Raw genomic sequence first — 16,871 nt, 5'->3', positions numbered from 1 at the left:
TTCCGAAATAAGTAAATTTAGAGGCATAATTTTTGATATAGATTTAGTATTTCTGTTTATTAGAAACAATGTATGATATGCCAAGCCTCATTTGTAATATTGTACTGTGAAAAATAGAATAGTGTAGGGGAAAACCCCATCAAAATGACAGACAATGCACTTGCCAACTTTATCTTGTACATTTAATGCTTATTAATATTTTTTTGTTACTTTACCCAAAAACAGAAGAATAGATTTTTGAATTATAAATGTATTTATGAACTATAAATGTATGCCTAATCAATAATAATTGGTGAATTTTTGAATCACACAAAATAGAATTTTGATTGGTAATGTTTGCTAATATGGCTTATATTTCCTAAAGGTTTCATGAAATCATTATCAGAAGTCCTGTACTGACCACATTTGTATTACAATATGCATTGTTATAGTGAAAGTACAACAGGAATGCACAATTGTATATGTACAAAACATTGCATTATTATGACTCTTCTTAACATCTCTGCAGCCTATCATGTTATAATAGTACGTGATCTGCACATATGTTTTATTCTGGAAAAAATATGAGATAAAAGAAACAAACAAAAAAAACAAAACGAAATAAGACATACTGTATGTTGCAACAACATAATGAATTAAAATTTAACATAGGCAATGATTCTAATTGAGAAAACCCTTGAGATATAACCTTGAAAAAATTAATAAATTAATAAAAAAAAATAAAATAAAAAAAGGTATGGTGAAAAAATCTATATTCACATAAATAGAGTAATATGGAGACAACATCAAGCAAAATTAGTATTGTACAGAGATGAAGATGAGTCATGGAAAGCTCTTTTTTTTTCCCAGTTCAAGTTCACAGTTCTTTCCCATTCATATATGTGACAGCACCCTTCAAGCAAAACACCTCCATAAAGAAGTTAAAATAGTCTCTACAATAAAGTAGGTATAAAAATAACCAGTTTCTGAGCAAAGAAAATGGTCAAAAATTTTATACCAAACATAGCAGGCTCAAACGAGCCATTTCTTTGACATTACAGAGAAAAGCTCCCTCATAATGTATGTAATTGCCCTTATGCTAACGACAAACCAATATCTGCCAACTAACTTCACACCAACCTAATGTAGCATTCTAGTTTGGCAGCTTTACATCACGCCTGACACTTAAACACATCAAATAACCAGAAATATAGAGCTCACATATTGTTTCTATACATTCAAAACAAACTCACTTAAACAAATATACTGTACAAACATCCATTTGAGCCACAGAACTGGCCAATTTGTCATGAAGTAGATAACGATGCAAACTTGACATGGTCCTAAGTCTTGACATGTCCTAGAATTTTTACATTTTACAGTAGGGTACAATGGGGCTAAAGGCACACCTTAAGGAAAAATTTCTTTTTTTTTTCTGGTCACAAGGTGTATCAAGGTTTAGCAACATAATTTGTGTGAAAATAAATAATAATGAAAGGTTGTTTTGTTTAAAATTATTATTAATATTATTTTTTTAAAAAGGTGATGAGTTTGGCATAAAAAGGCCCCCAGGTAGGTTATAGTTACATTGTGTAAATATTGGGGAAATAGCTATAGGGCAAAATTTGTCAACTTAGACAAATACTTCTGAGACAGCAAGATAATACTTACTCAAAATAACCACTTGAAAATGTGCACCATTTCCTGTTATTTTCAATCACATTTGGCAGTTCATAACATCTTAAGTATTCTACAAACAAATGACTCTGTTATTGGATCAGTGAATGTGAGCCCACTTTGAACATTTTTCATAACAAATCTATTCGCCCCACTTAAGAAAAACAATGTGCTTTATAGGGGCCTTTAGGCCCTGCAACGAGGGGTTTTTAACCCCAAATCATATCCTTTCACTTATTGGAGTGTTTTTAACCCTTTAAGCTCTGAGGGTGTTTTTAAAAGATTTCCTGTTTCAGTGGCACACTAAAAATGAAAGGCTTATAACTTGGAGAAAAACAAACAAGGAGGATCAAGTGTTTGGTATCACTGTAAAGAAAACGTTTAAAAAAAATGTATGACATAGATTATGATATATTCAGAGACTCTCATCTATTACTTGCTATATTTGTGTCTCAGAGTACAACAAAACGGCTGGTTGTATTCTACTCTTTGAGAGCTTTCCAACAACATATGACACATGGCTATTTGATGAGTTTGATGTTTTAGCAATAATATGTACAATGCAATTTTTATATATATATAAATTATCAAAACAGAACACTTCTGATTTGTTTGCAAATGTTAAAGCATTGCAAAGCCTGCGTGCATTGGAAAGTAGAGCTTCTAAGGTTTCAAACGATACCTATTTTGTGTTGGTCAAGACTGTAGTTGTTAATATTTTGACAATTATTGGTTTTTCTCGCAGGTCCATCCAAGCTTAAAGGGTAATCACCTTGAACAAATAAGTCTTTTGTCTTAAAATAAATGTGATAATTTCAGGGATTATCATTACCTACATGAATTTGCAACATTTTAAAAACTATTAAAGATTAGATCAAATTACCTCAAAATCAAACTTTAGACATTGCACACAATGATCTCATGGATCAGGAATACTTTGCAGTGTATAGAGACAAACAGGTGTTTAGGAAAGTACTGTGGTATTTTTTATTGCTGTTTAGTGCTTTGGGAGAAAACGAAATCAAAAGTGCCTTTTTTCCCAGGGGCCTTTAACCTCGTTGCACCCTAAGTTATGACAAAGCAAAACGCTTGATCCAAACTATATTTCTGCTAAAATAGATAAAGGGTTACTTCCTTTAAAGGGTTGCTTTGCCAGCTTTTACAATATATGTGTATATACTGCATGCCAGTATATTTAGAGAACTTGTTTGTAATACTGGTTGGACACTCCCTTCTGATTTGCCAATAAAGGCAATCTGCCCTGTTTAAGCGTTCCAGACGCTGGCAAATAAAATAATGACAAAATTATTTGAACATCATTATGCAAATATTTAAAAATTAATAGAAGAAAAAAAAGACACTTATAGACATATTATCATAAAATATGTCACACAAATGCATGTATATAGGACACTCTGACATGCAAAACGTAGACATCAGAAACCACACAAGCTAACTGAGATGGCAAGAAATTACTTAGTTGAACCGAAATTAAAAATTAATACCAGAAGCTACAGTAAATAAAGGCTCTTTGTATTTTAGATTCAGATTCAGAGTTTTAACCATGAAGGTGCATTTCTGATTGACTAGTCTAAAATAAACATTTGTGTAAACAGATGAAAGACAGTAGAATTACATATAAAGTAAACAAAAGTTGAGAGAAAGCTTGATGAAATGTAAAATCAGGAGTAACTAACCACACTGAAAACATATTGCATATAAAGTGCTAGGAGGAAAATGGCAAAAAAAAATTTTTTTTTCATAAAGATATTTTCTTTTGCAGTTTGACTAATCTAAAAAAAAAAAGATTTTTTTTTTTTTTTTTTAAATAGCATATAAATAGATACTCAAGTGTACTGAGACAGAAAAGCACATTATGAGTTTTTAATTAAAAAAAAACTGTAATTAAAAATCTCACTGCAGACTGCTTGTATTGAGATATGCCAATACCAGGCATTCTATATTTATGATAAGTTAAGTTCACAGCTAAAATAGACATCCCAAGACTCAATGAAAAAGATGCGGGAATCCAGAAATTATGTTCATATTTGCAGTGGTGTCACTACAAAGCATAACTGCAGTCACCACATGTGTCCTGCTCTTAAATAAGTGCTGTCAATGTGTAATAGCAGGTGAATTTGTAGATAAGTTGTAGATCCAGTTGTGATTCTCCAACAGGTTTTGCCAAATCTGTCAAAAGTCAACTCTAGTTTCTCGAAGTTCATGGGCAGAGTTAAGTAAAAGTGAATGTCCTACTCCGAGAACCTTGTAAGAGTAAATAGTTATTTTTAATGATCGGTATGAGCAAAATATCTCCAAAATTCTGTATTTTTTCAATATCCAATATATAGGAAATCCAAATATCCAATATTTGTGCAAGAAATATCAATAAACATATATGGAAGGGAAATATTGAGAAGGTAAAGCTTGAAGGCTCTAATACGAATGGGAGATGGTATTGCCTTGCTCCTGAAGGCTCACCAGAAGGTCATCAATCTTCTCCATGTTCTGAGAGGTTGTCATGGTGTTTTGCACACTTCCAGGGTCTGACATGGGTTGCCCAAGTAAAGACTGGATTTGCCCCTCGCTCTCTTGCCGACTTTGACCAGACTGATTGATAGCAATGATCTGATCAGATAGCGAGGTTCCTTGGGAGTTCATCAGTTGATGGCACTCTGGAGAAAATAAATAGTTGAATAAATTAGTTATGGCCCTTGTGGGGTTTACTTTACTGGAGTTTGAAACATGATCATTAGCTTACCATTATGGATCTCAAAGAGAAAGAGATTGGGCTGCTGATTCTGGTTGGGCTGGTTGAGGCTTCCACTCATTGTAGTCTGAAAGAAGGGACCAGGCTGTTGTACTGGAGAAGAAGTGCTGGTCTGAAGTCTAGCTACATCACTTGGTGGTGCAAAAAGTGTTTCTTGAGAAGCCATCCCCCCTTGCAAATTGGACTGGGCCATGAAGAGGTTTACAGACTGTGAAGGGTCTGTACCAGAACTTGGCGCCAACTGCATGGGTTGCTGGTCCTTGAACAAGGGCTTTTTTGAGGACGGGTTGACCACCATCGTAGTCTGGTCCTGAAATGTCATGGGTTCAGAAGGCTCCTGCTGCTGGACAGTAAAGGGAAGGGAGGTGTTTTGTGGTTCTGGGGAAGTTAGGGTGCTGTTGTTCATCGATGACATCTGGACTTGGCCACAGAATAACAGATTGGAGGTTTGGTCTTGTGTCACTGCAGATGTTAACGAACTGAGGAGAAGACCAGGCTGCTGTTGCTGGCCAGAGGAGAGCTTGCTTGGTGATTGGGAGATGCTCTGGAATAGAGAACCAGGTTGGGCCTGCTGTGGTGACTGTTGTTGCTCCATTGGAGTGCTTTGCTGGATGGGATCCTGGAATACAGATGGGGCCTCTAGAGAAGATGTCTGCATAGAAGTGAGGAAAGCCAGTTGCTGAGGCTGGCTGGCATTGACTGGGAGTTTACCCTGTACTGTGTTCTGGGAAAGAAACATACTAGTAGCAGAAGGCTGAGCTTCTGTGGACATACTGGATCCACTGAGAACTGTGAGGTTGCTTTGGAAGAGGGAAGCTTGTACCTGGTCCTGGTTGTGTGAGGTCTTCTGTGTGTGAAAAAGAGCCTCCTGTGGGCTTTGGGCTTCAGCCAGTGCCGTAGGGTTGTGAAAAAGGGAAGGTGAGGAATGGTTGGGTTGCTGCTGAAGAAAGCCAGCTTGAATGGATATGAGCTCCTTGGCTTGCTGAAATAAGGCTGCCTGTTGTTGTTGTGGTGGTGGTGGTGGTGTCTGCTGGAAGAGAGAACTCCCATTCTGCACCATACCCTGTGAAGGGCTCTGCTGCTCTGAACTACAATGAATTTGAACCTGTGGCTGAAAGAGCTGATGCTGAAGGTTCTCTAGAACTTGCTGCTGCTGCACCAGCTGAATTTGTTGCTCTTGGTGCTGGATCTGCTGCTGTTGCTGTTGAATTTGCTGCTGTTGTTGCTGGATTTGATGCTGCTGTTGATGGATTTGCTGTTGCTGCTGCTGAAGTTGATGGTGTCGCTGCTTTGACAGTGAATTCTCAGATTGAAGTTGGATGTTGCAGAATCCCTTTGCTTGCAGCTGCCGTACCGCCTGCTCCAGTTGCGCCACCTCATCGGGAGGCAGAAGGGAGAGCTGTTGCTGAGGGTTGTCGTCTATTTGAGGGAGCCCCACCACTGAAACGCCAGTGTTGCTGGATCTCTCCTGCCCAAGACTGTCTCTGTGTTCCAAAATGAATGGCTGGACTCCTTGCTGAAGAAGAGATTTACTAGGTACATGGAAAGACCTGCTGGGTGCAAGGTCCTGTTCTTGGATGGTGCTGAAAGGCTCTTTGTTGGAAAAGACAGAGTTAGGTGATGGCTCCTGTTCTCTCGTTTGGTGGGCCAGAGGACTGGAAAATGTGCAAATATTGGTGGAGATCTCGGTACTCATCTCTAAGGCCTTCTGTGCTGAATTGATGACATCGGAGGTCTGTTGGGTTGCAAACAGGATAAATGTATAGAAATAAGGGCTGTTGATTTAATGCATTAATTTAGTGCAATTAATTGTATAAAAAATTACGTGTTAACATTTTTTACGCAATTAACCATGCCCCCTGACACGTATGTAAATTCCGCAATAAAAGTACAGATTTTCCTACCATACGAGCCACAAGTGGGCGGAGAGATCTTCCACTGTTTATCACATACATAAACATTGGAGACGGTTGTAGAGACGATGTCAGCAAGCGAAATCACAGACTTTTTAAAGCTTGAAGTAATTTTTACGAGACGCGTCAATAGGTGGCAGCGCGCTTCAACAAAGCTCACAAGCAGTGCAGCCACAGAATGAGAACCGCTCAAGGTGGAAGCACAACAGGTGGGCGAAACACAACAGAATACAGGAATCTTGAGATGTGATTTTCAAAGTTTACACTACTTTTAACATGAAACAATGCAGCATTTATGATGCTGAATGCCAGCAAGACGCTCCAAATGCGTCCGTCTGAGAATATACAGTATATAGAGCAACAATTAAAAACAGTACTGATGGAACACAAGAACGCATACTGTGAGAACTGGACACATTGACGAACTCAATGCAAAACAGACTGCTATCAGCTGCAGGCTTTTTCAGTGATATGAGAATAAAACAAACAATATACTGAGTTCTTAAGCCACTTTTTGTATTGTCTAATCAATGCTTTATTCATCTGCCACAATAACGCAATTTATTTTAAACTGAATTTCAATGCGTATTATATATTTATTATAGAATTATTATGCATTATTTATATGAATTATCTTTATTTTGGGGCCTTTTTCAGCAAATAATGATGTATGCGATTAATTAGATTAATAAACTGGCATGGCATGTATTTAAATAGATTACAATTTTTAATCGATTAAATGCTAATAGAAATACATATGCGATAATAATTTACTGTTTCAGTCTAGTGTTTTACATGTGGATCAATGATGTGTCTGGACTAAAAAATACAATTCACACAAAACAATTACTTGCACATAAATTAAGATGAACATGCTTTCTGAGTTCAAATTCACTTTGATTTTTATTTTTTTGGGTGGAGGGGCTTAAAGTAAAACTGTCTAAGTGGTATAACTGTCCGAGGACAGAAAAAAATAAATAAAATAAAATTATTATTTTTTTTTATTATTTCTTAAATTATAATATAACATTATATATATATATATATATGTTTTTTTAATCACTATTAATATTTGAAAACTTTGTGCATCAAATAAAAGTCAATTGGTGTAACCAGCATGCATGTAGCCATTTTGTTTTCATGTGACAAGAAAACCAAAAACAGAGAGGTCAATATGTTTTGATATGATATTTTCAAATTTTTCTGAAATTTGTTCAGGTCCAATGGAGTAACCTTAAGAAAACTTCTTGATATTCATGACTCAAAGATTCATGATATTTGTAATAAATATTTTTTACCTTGAAAAATACATTTGAAAACTTTTTTGAAAATAATGATTATGTTGTGTACACACAACTGTGTGTATTCAAGATGCAAGGAAAGTATTTTACTACCTTTTACTTGGTTACACGACTTGACATTTTTAAAGTCAAAATAATGAAAACGCTATGAATGTTTTTGTTTTTCTCAAAAATGCTTGAAACCAACATGTAAACAAATATTAAATTTCTATGAACTTGTGTTTTAAACTACATTTTTTTTAATGAAATTTCTCATTTTTATAATCTAAGACAACCTTATTTGTCACGACCCCTGTACATACCTTGAAGGCCGAGGGGTTACTGGAGACCTCCATTGGAGTGACTTCTTCTCGTTTAACAAGGGGCAAAACTGGGGCCATCAAAGCGCTGTCCATTACTATTGCAAACAACAAACAGAAGGTCATTTATAATTGTTTAACATGCACAACAGAAAAATGCTCATGTATTCCTTACCTTTGATTTGTTCAAAACAACAGGGTGTCACTGGAGGCAAGACTTCCTTCTTTACAGACAAATCAACAGCTGAAAACATTATTGTAACACGATCAGTGTCTTACTTAAAGAAATAGTTACTTCAAAAATGAAAATACCGTCAGAATTTTCTCATGCTCATGCTGTTTCAAACCCGTTTGACTTTCTTAACAACATGAGTAAATGACGACAGCATTTTTATTTAATAAAGACTTTAATACAGACAAAAAAAACATTTATACAGTTTACAGTTTAAAGCTGAAGTGTGTAATTTTTGTGACACTAGCACCACCGAACGGAATTGCAAAAATAAACAATGTTTTCAAAATAGCTTTCTGAATACACCCCTCGTCTGCAGTTGTTCAAACAGTCAGATAGTCCCGCCCCCAACTCACACCATTGGTTTTTGAGAAAATTAATGTATGAATGCCTTACTTATAGCTGTCTCTGCATATTAAACTGGCATATTATGCTGGCATAGAAGTATTTTAACACCAAAAATGTTACATCAGTTTTAAGTGAGCCTGTTTTGGAGGAGAATGAGTTGTGCTCTGATATGTTTATAAGGTGGAGATTACACTAACCTGGCTCTGGAGTGTATGTAAATGGTTGCACATCGTGGGAGTGTCCAGCATTTGTCACAACACAGATACACACAGACACAGGAGATGTGATAGATGGGTTTTGATATGGAGGGACTTTGACAATGAGGTGGTTCTAAAAGTGGAGAGACAGAGAAAACTAAAACTAAACTGAAGGCAAAATTAGAATTTTAAGCAATTTCTAAATAATTACTATTGCTCATACTTAGGATTTGGGCTTTGAACATATCCCTTGTGTAATAAACTTCTAAAAATGTTAACTCCAACATTGCTGTGGCATGTGTTGCATGGGCACCACTCAAGACAGAGACATTATTATTTAATCTAAACGTCATTTTTTTGCAATTGAAACTTGACTTATTTTTTTAATAATTTGATTATATGTGCACTTTATAGTAAGACTGTTTAGTTGTGCATAATCAACAATATATTGAAACACTGAAAATTAAAAGGTCAATGTTGATACTTCAGGGCTGTAATTGTAAAACAGATATATTCAAAAACACTGGCTTAAAACAAATGAATTAAGTCCTAAACACATCATTGCATACTGTTTGCGTATCTAGGTCAGCAATCGGTGGTTCTTGCCAAACTCATATCAGTCAACAATTGGCGACAGTGATGTCTGTGACCTGCACAAAGCTGCGTCTATTTTTACGGCGCTTCATCAGCCCACACAGTCAAAAAATAGGAACAGCAGATGTAATGGCTTACTACCTGATGGAAAAACTCCATGTCAATGTCAGCCTCTGCTTTCCAGGATTTATCATCTGCAACAGAGGTTAAAAAGGCCAAGAAGTGCTATATATGATAGGAATAAAATAAAAGTAGGCCTATGTTCATACAAGTATAGGACAAGATGCACAGAAAAGGGCATTATCTAACACATAAAGATGGGATACTAATAATTTACCTGAAGCATTCTCCTGAAAAATGACCTTGGTTCCTTTAAGAAAGTTTTTTCCAATAATGAAGACTTCATTCCCCCCTGTAACTGAACAGCTGTGCAAACTCTTTTTGAGTATCTCAGGTACTCCTGCAGGCTGGGCTATAAAAACAGAACCAACCAGAGAGGGAGAAAAGCCGACTGTTAGTATACTCAGCCAGATAACATGTTTTAGAGCAGCAGACAGTGACTAAATATTTAGTTTCCACTGACAAATCTGACTTTTTTGGGCCAACAAATCCATATAATCATCTTGAAACACCAAATGGATATATGTACTTCCTAATCTTAATAAATTTTGCCAGACTAAAGTTAAGCCTTATTTTAAGATATCTGCTTCTCATAGGTTCACAAATCTTTTAATTATTATTTTAAGTAGGTTAGTTATCAGTGAACCATAGAGGTAGACATCTTTTGATTGGACTTTCTTTCTTCTGCAGAACACAAACAAAGATTTTTAGAAGAATATCTCAGCTCTGAAGGTCCATACAATGTAAGTGAATGGTGAACAGACCCTTCAAGCTCCAAAAATCACATAAAGGAAGCATAAACGTAATCCATACGACTCCAGTGGTTTAATCCATTCTTTAGAAGTGACAGAAATGTGGGTGAGAAACAGATCAATATCTAAGTCTTTTAAAAGTCTTTTAATACCATAAATCTCCACTTTCACTTTCAAAATGTAAAAGAATGTGAAAGGGGAGATTTATAGTAAAAAAATTAAAATAAAAAAAGGACTTAAATGTTTTTTCTCACCCACACCTATCATATTGCTTCTGAAGACATGAATTTAGCCACTGGAGTCGTATGGATTAATTTTATGATGCCTTTATGTGCTTTTTGGACCTTCAAAGTTCTGGCCACCATTCACTTGCATTCTATGGACCTACAGAGCTGAGATGTTCTTTAAAAATCTTCTTGTGTTCTGTAGAAGACAGTAAGTCATACACATCTGGGATGGCATGAGGATGAGTACATAATGAATGTTCATTTTTGGGTGAACTATCCCTTTAAACATTAATACATACATGAACATAGAAGTGACGTAAAATAACTATCTAAAAAGTAACCTACTGTTTACATTTTAGCAACTGAATAATGCAAAACCAGAATTACATCCAACCGGAAATTCTTTAACAAAAGTTTATAATTTCTGCTTTTAAACCCTCTGGAACACTTGCCCCATAGACTTCCATTGTATGTGCATTTCTGTAGGCGTTTTCCAGTATTTATATAAAAAGAACTGCGATTATTTACTGTGGCAATCGACAGCATTCCAAAGATGTTGTTAACAGGGCTAAAGTTGTATTTAACCTTGAATATTCCTTTAAATGACAGGCAACAGAAATCCATCTGAATTTCAAAACAGGAAAACCTAGAAGTACAAAACTGACATAACCAAAAGCTCTTTTCAGTGGGCACCTAATGTTCTGCCTTAGACTCATTCAGTCAATGTTTTTTTTTTTTTTTTTGGCTCTATGGTCTTAATAATATAAACATTCATTATCCCCTCCTCTAATCCCTACCTCTCCTATGTGATGAGAGCACCAGCTGGGCTCGCCAGCAGGGAGATGCTATGAATAACCCAAAGCCACTCACTGCACAGTATGGGGGACGATGAGGTCTGTAACGTGAGCAGAGAGCCATCAGGGCGTGGGATGCTGACTCGGAACACCAGCCTGGCACGGGTGCTCTTCTTCTTGGATCCGGCCACCCCGATACGGGCCTCCACATCAGCATTCCTGAGCTTCAGGATCCCCACACAGTCTACACTGTAGAGACACCCTACTGTCAGTTAATCACTATCACTACTATCAACACCATATAACTTCTACAACCTCTGAATTAGCAGACTGTGTATTGCTTTTGCATATTCAATAAACTATAATGACAAACTATGTTGCAAACTAAATGATTAAATGGATAGTTCACCTAAAAATGACAATTCTGTGATCATTTACTCACCCTCATGTTTTACTGCCTAACATCGCCTTTTGTGTTCCACAGAAGAAAATTATGGATTTGGAACAATATGAGGGTGAGTGATGACAGAATTAAATTTTTTTAGTGAACTCTCTTTAACATTTTAAAGCATGCTTAGAGAAATTATGATGTTTGAACTTTGATGCAGTTTTAAGATGTTGCTACATACGCCAGAGTCATATTGTTGCTGGGGTCCAGAGGCACTTCAATAACAGTGGTGCCTTCAATGTCTACTTCTCTACAGGCTGTTGTGTTTCGGCCTGTAACTTTGCAGGCCTGGTAGAACCCATGAGGCTTCACACGCCCAGCGTCATTGCCAACAAAAATCTGCAGTATCACTTGCTCCTTCACTCCTTCAATCTGTGAGGAACCAGGAAACTCATGTTTAACAGAACAACATGGGTATACACACATCAACAGCAAAGAACGAGAACCATGATATAAGACTTTAAATGCTTTAAAGTCATGCGCATAAGATATTTAAAATATTTGTAAAGTTATTCAAAAATAAAAATACAATTTTAAGTAACTTTGGCACTTTAGTGTGGTTTAGAGTAAAGTATAATATTTTGTGCCAAAGAGCTAATTAAGATATAGAAAATTAAATATTTCAAATATTAAAGGCATAGTTCACCCTAAAATTAAAACTTTATCATCATTTACTCACCTTCATGTCATCCTAGATGTTTATGACTATCCTTCTTCTGCTGAACGCAAACGAAGATTTTTAGAAGTATATCTCAGCTCCGTAGGTTCATACAATGTAAGTGAATGGTGGCAAGCTCAAAAAAGCACATAAAGGCAGCATAAAAGTAATCTATACGACTCCAATGGTTTAATCCATGTATTCAGAAGAATATGATAGGTATGGGTGAGAAAAAGATCAATATTAAAGTCCTTTTTTTTTTTTTTACTACAAAGTGTCCTCCTTGCCCAGTAGGTGGCGATATGCACAAAGAATGCAAATCGCCAAAAACAAAAGAAGAAAAACTTATAAATGAGAAGAGCGCTTTGGGGGCATGTTCGAAAGTGGAGATTTATAGTAAAAATGGATGGGGTGATGGGGGCGTGGCTGAGCGATGTCTGTGGAGAGCGAGGCAGAGAGAATGAGTATGGTAAGGATTCACACCTGTGGGAAATCACCTCTAACAGCTGTTTTGTGTTTGCAGTGAGAGCGGAGAGGAATTTAAAGGGCAATCCAGACCACCGGAGGGGAGAGAGAGTTGCACGCAGCAGTGTGTTCATGTGTGTGGTCATTGTGTTGAAGCTGGAAAGCATTTTGAAGTTTGTGTGGGAAATAAAAAATACACGTTAAATTTGTACCCGTCTCCTGCTTCCTCCTTGAAAGAACCTTGTCACAAAGGACTTAAACATTTATCTGTTTCTCACCAACACCTATCATATCGCTTCTGAAGACTTGCATTTAAACACTAATGGATTACTTTAATGCTGCCTTTGTAAGCTTTTTTAACTTCAAAATTTTGGACCCTGTTAACTTGGACATACAGAGTTGAGATATTCTTCTAAAAATCTTTCTAAAATATATTGGCTCTATAGTGTGGTTTACATAAAACTGCCATATTTTGTACCAAAGAGCTAATTAAAATAGAGCAAATTACCTTTTTTAAAATATTAAGAGTTATTTTAAAGTAACTTTGGCTTTATAGTGTGTTTAAGGGAAAACTGCAACATGTTATAACAAAGGGCGAATTAAAAGCTCATTTTTTAATGAACTTAGTGAGCATGGGAAAGGTGTGATGTAGTTTTAGGATTTACAGCAGTACCATTTTTATTATTTAAAAATGTTGCGCAATGACTTTTACAGTGTGAGTGAAAACGGCCACAGTAAAAAGCGCAGCAACTTTGTTATTCCTACAGTATATATGACATCCAGGTTTGTTTGGTTCACATACATTAAGTCTGTGTGACCCACCTTAATAGTAGGGAAACCTTGTTGTGTTTGGTCTTTCACAGACCCACGGCTGCCCTCGGTCAGATAACGGGCTCTATGCTGAGTCTCAGGCTGCACCAGAATCTTTAGTTCTTTCCCTTCACTTTTCTGAGGATACTGACCAGACAGTATCCCACCTTTGTGACTAGATGATTGTGGTCCACCAGAACTAGAAAACAAGCACCGTTGGTGAGCATTAAACTAAATTGGTTGGCTGCCATTAAGAACCTTTCAAGCACAACAACAAGAAGTTACAGATGAGATATCTGTATAAATTATAGAGCTGTTCACTTGGTGGTCTTTAAACCCAGAGGAGTAAAATAAGGTTTGTGATTAACATTACTTGAGACTTTCAAGGTTTGTTCTACAACACAGATTACACTCAGTAATACCTCAAACGTGAACTTTTTTACTAATGTAAATTAAATGTATGAAAGGGGCTAACCTGGAAACTGACATTATCTTGTTTAAGGGATAGTTCACCCAAAACAATGAAAATTATCTCATAATTTACTCACCCTCATGACATCCCAGATGTGTATGACTTTTGTTCTTCTGCAGAACACAGATAAGGATTTTTAGAAGAATATCTCAGCTCTTTAGGTCCTTACAATGTAAGTGAATGGTGACCAGAACTTTGAAGCTCAGAAAAATCACATAAAGGCCACATAAAAGTAATCCAAATGACTCCAGTGGTTTAATTCAATGTCTTCAGAAGAGATAGAAGTGTGGGTGAGAAACAGATCAATATTTAAGAACTTTTTTTTTTAATTTTTTACCATAAATGTCCACTTTCACTTTCAAAATGTGAAAGAATGTGAAAGTGAAAGTGGAGATTTATAGTAAAAAAGGACTTAAATATTGATCTGTTTCTCACCCACCCCTATCTTCTGAAGACATTGATTAAACCACTGGAGTCGTATGGATTACTTTTATGCTGCCTTAATGTGCTTTTTGGACTTTCAAAATTCTGGTCAACATTCACTTGCATTGTAAGGACCAACAGAGCTGAGATATTCTTCTAAAAATCTTTGTTTGTGTTTCGCAGAAGAAATAAAGTCATACAAATCTTGGATGGCATGAAGATGAGTAAATGATGAGAGAATTTTCATTTTTGGGTGAACTATTCCTTGTGGCAACTCCAACAAATTGGTTGGGGTTTATTGTATGGTCTGGGGTAGGAGTTTTAAGGCCTAAGACTCTTTAATTCACCTGTTTCTACTTTAAGGAACAAATATTTGGGTGGTGAATGAATGCATAGGGCACAAAGTTTACCATGGTAGAGCAAAACTCACCTTGCTTTGGAGCAGACCTTGCTGTCTGGGCCAAGCTGTGAAAGCACAAAGTGTGGACCTTTGGCACTATCTGCATCGAAGACATCCATGTTGGCCTCTTCAGCTGGGATCGGCTTTGGTCCAGGCTTCTGCCGAGGGGTGTACTTGCGGGCCTTGCGGGGCACTTCATTGTTGTCATTATAGGAGCTGGAGCTCGCGATGCTGAATTTGGAGACAGAGTTCTCCATCCAGATGCTGCTGCTCTGTTCCGAGTCCAGCAGAAGGTCGTCCTGGCAGGACATGCGGCTGTCATCGAGCAGGTCTTCGGGTGGAGGCGAGATGCTGAGGACAGACCGTTTGGAGGGCGTCATCTGATGTTGCTGTTGGGTCTGCTGGCTGGTTCCTCCACCCTTTTCTCCACACACCCTGTTACAGCTGGAGACCTTGCCTTCCAACACCTCAGCTTTCCTTCGGCTGTTTGAATCTCCTGGTGTGCTGCTGTCATTTGCAGCAATCCATTCTGAAGCAGATGTGGAGTGCACGGTTGAACAGGAAGAGGTGGGAAAAGCAGTTCGAGGACTTCCCATGTTCACAGCAGAAGAGTCGGATGAGGCATCTGTAGTGTGTACAATCAGACAGTGAATAAAGGCATCTCTATATGCAGGTCAGCAATACATTTCATCACGATAGCTTTCTGTCTCCTTTGACTTTCCAATTGCTCCTGGTTTTATTGTTTCATGGAGAGTTATCTACTCGGCAAGGCTCAACAAAAAGTATGGTCTCCTAGCTTGGGGCCAGTGTGAGAAAATTTCAGGCAAGTTCATGGAACTGTCATTTGCGCTATCAGGCCAATGGTGCATGCATTTGTATGCCTTGCAAACTGAAACATTTAGTTTAAATTTGTCTAATGAATCTGATTTTAATATGTTGCCGAGGTAACTTTATCTAACAGACTAACAAACTTCTCTTTAACTGTATGTCACTGTATAGCTTTGTCCTCCAGCAAACTGTATTTATGAATTGACAGCTTATATTATAGTTACATTATAATTACATTATATTATAGTTATTTATAATAAAAATATTGTGTGTATATATATATATATATATTTAATATGTTGCTAAAAATAAAATGTAATAATAATAAATAATAATGTAATCTATTATATTAAATATATTTAAATATATATATTTTTTAGCATTAGCATTTAATAAAATATTAATTAAACATTTATTTAAGAATAAATAGCTTATAATATAGCTGCATTATAATTACATTATATTATAGTTACATTAAAGCTGCATAATTTCCAATTATTATTGCAACCTACTAAATTAGATTTGTTTTTAAAAGAAAACTTAATAAATAATTTTTAATACATACATTTATAAAACTTATATATTAAATATGCTGCTAAAATATAATGTAATAATAATAATAAATAATAATTATATATATATATATATATATATATATATATATATATATATATATATACACATATATATATTAATGTATTGTAAACTTATGAATAAAAAATGTATTTATGAATTAATATCTTATATTAACAACCTAGTAAATTAGATTTGTTTTATACAGAATACATAAGTTTATAAAACTTATTACTAATAAAAAATATAAATATGTTTCTACTATTAAAATGTAACCATAATAATGCAATATATATATCATATCTTTTTATTATTAATATGTTTAATAAACTTATGAATTAAAAATATGTTTAAGAATAAATAGCTTATATTATATAGTTACATTATAATTACATTAGTTACATTACAGCTGCATAATTTCCAGTTACCTTGTAAATAAGATTTGTTTTGAAAAGAAAATGTAATACAATTATAATACATAAGTTTATAAAACGTATTAATAATAATGATATTATATATATATATATTTATTTATTTATATTAATAATAATATGTTTTACAAACTTATGAATTAAAAATGTATTTATAAAG

General features: G+C 35.7%; 1 protein-coding gene and 1 long non-coding RNA gene across 2 annotated transcripts in view; one reads left to right on the top strand and one right to left on the bottom strand.

The window, feature by feature from the left end:
• Window positions 1-1,586: 1,586 nt before the first annotated feature.
• Window positions 1,587-16,871, bottom strand: part of LOC127412645 (nuclear factor of activated T-cells 5-like) — a 69,348-nt gene continuing 54,063 nt past the window's right edge. The window contains exons 3-13 of the mRNA XM_051649186.1: window positions 14,910-15,504; window positions 13,597-13,783; window positions 11,833-12,023; window positions 11,280-11,452; window positions 9,648-9,782; window positions 9,452-9,504; window positions 8,717-8,849; window positions 8,115-8,183; window positions 7,943-8,037; window positions 4,418-6,161; window positions 1,587-4,331 (exon numbers count right to left, since the gene is read on the bottom strand). Coding sequence (XP_051505146.1) covers window positions 4,093-4,331; window positions 4,418-6,161; window positions 7,943-8,037; window positions 8,115-8,183; window positions 8,717-8,849; window positions 9,452-9,504; window positions 9,648-9,782; window positions 11,280-11,452; window positions 11,833-12,023; window positions 13,597-13,783; window positions 14,910-15,504 — 3,614 coding nt within the window. The 3' untranslated portion in view covers window positions 1,587-4,092. The remainder of the gene's footprint in view (window positions 4,332-4,417; window positions 6,162-7,942; window positions 8,038-8,114; window positions 8,184-8,716; window positions 8,850-9,451; window positions 9,505-9,647; window positions 9,783-11,279; window positions 11,453-11,832; window positions 12,024-13,596; window positions 13,784-14,909; window positions 15,505-16,871) is intronic.
• LOC127412845 (uncharacterized) lies at window positions 11,367-12,013 on the top strand. The gene is made up of 3 exons (XR_007892490.1): window positions 11,367-11,470; window positions 11,688-11,718; window positions 11,908-12,013. It is a non-coding gene; the product is annotated as an uncharacterized LOC127412845 (long non-coding RNA).

This window comes from Myxocyprinus asiaticus, chromosome 2 (assembly GCF_019703515.2).
Source record: "Myxocyprinus asiaticus isolate MX2 ecotype Aquarium Trade chromosome 2, UBuf_Myxa_2, whole genome shotgun sequence".
Classification (NCBI taxonomy): domain Eukaryota; kingdom Metazoa; phylum Chordata; class Actinopteri; order Cypriniformes; family Catostomidae; genus Myxocyprinus; species Myxocyprinus asiaticus.
The sequence above is the reverse complement of the archived record's forward strand: the minus strand, read 5'-3'. Positions and strand labels throughout refer to the sequence as shown.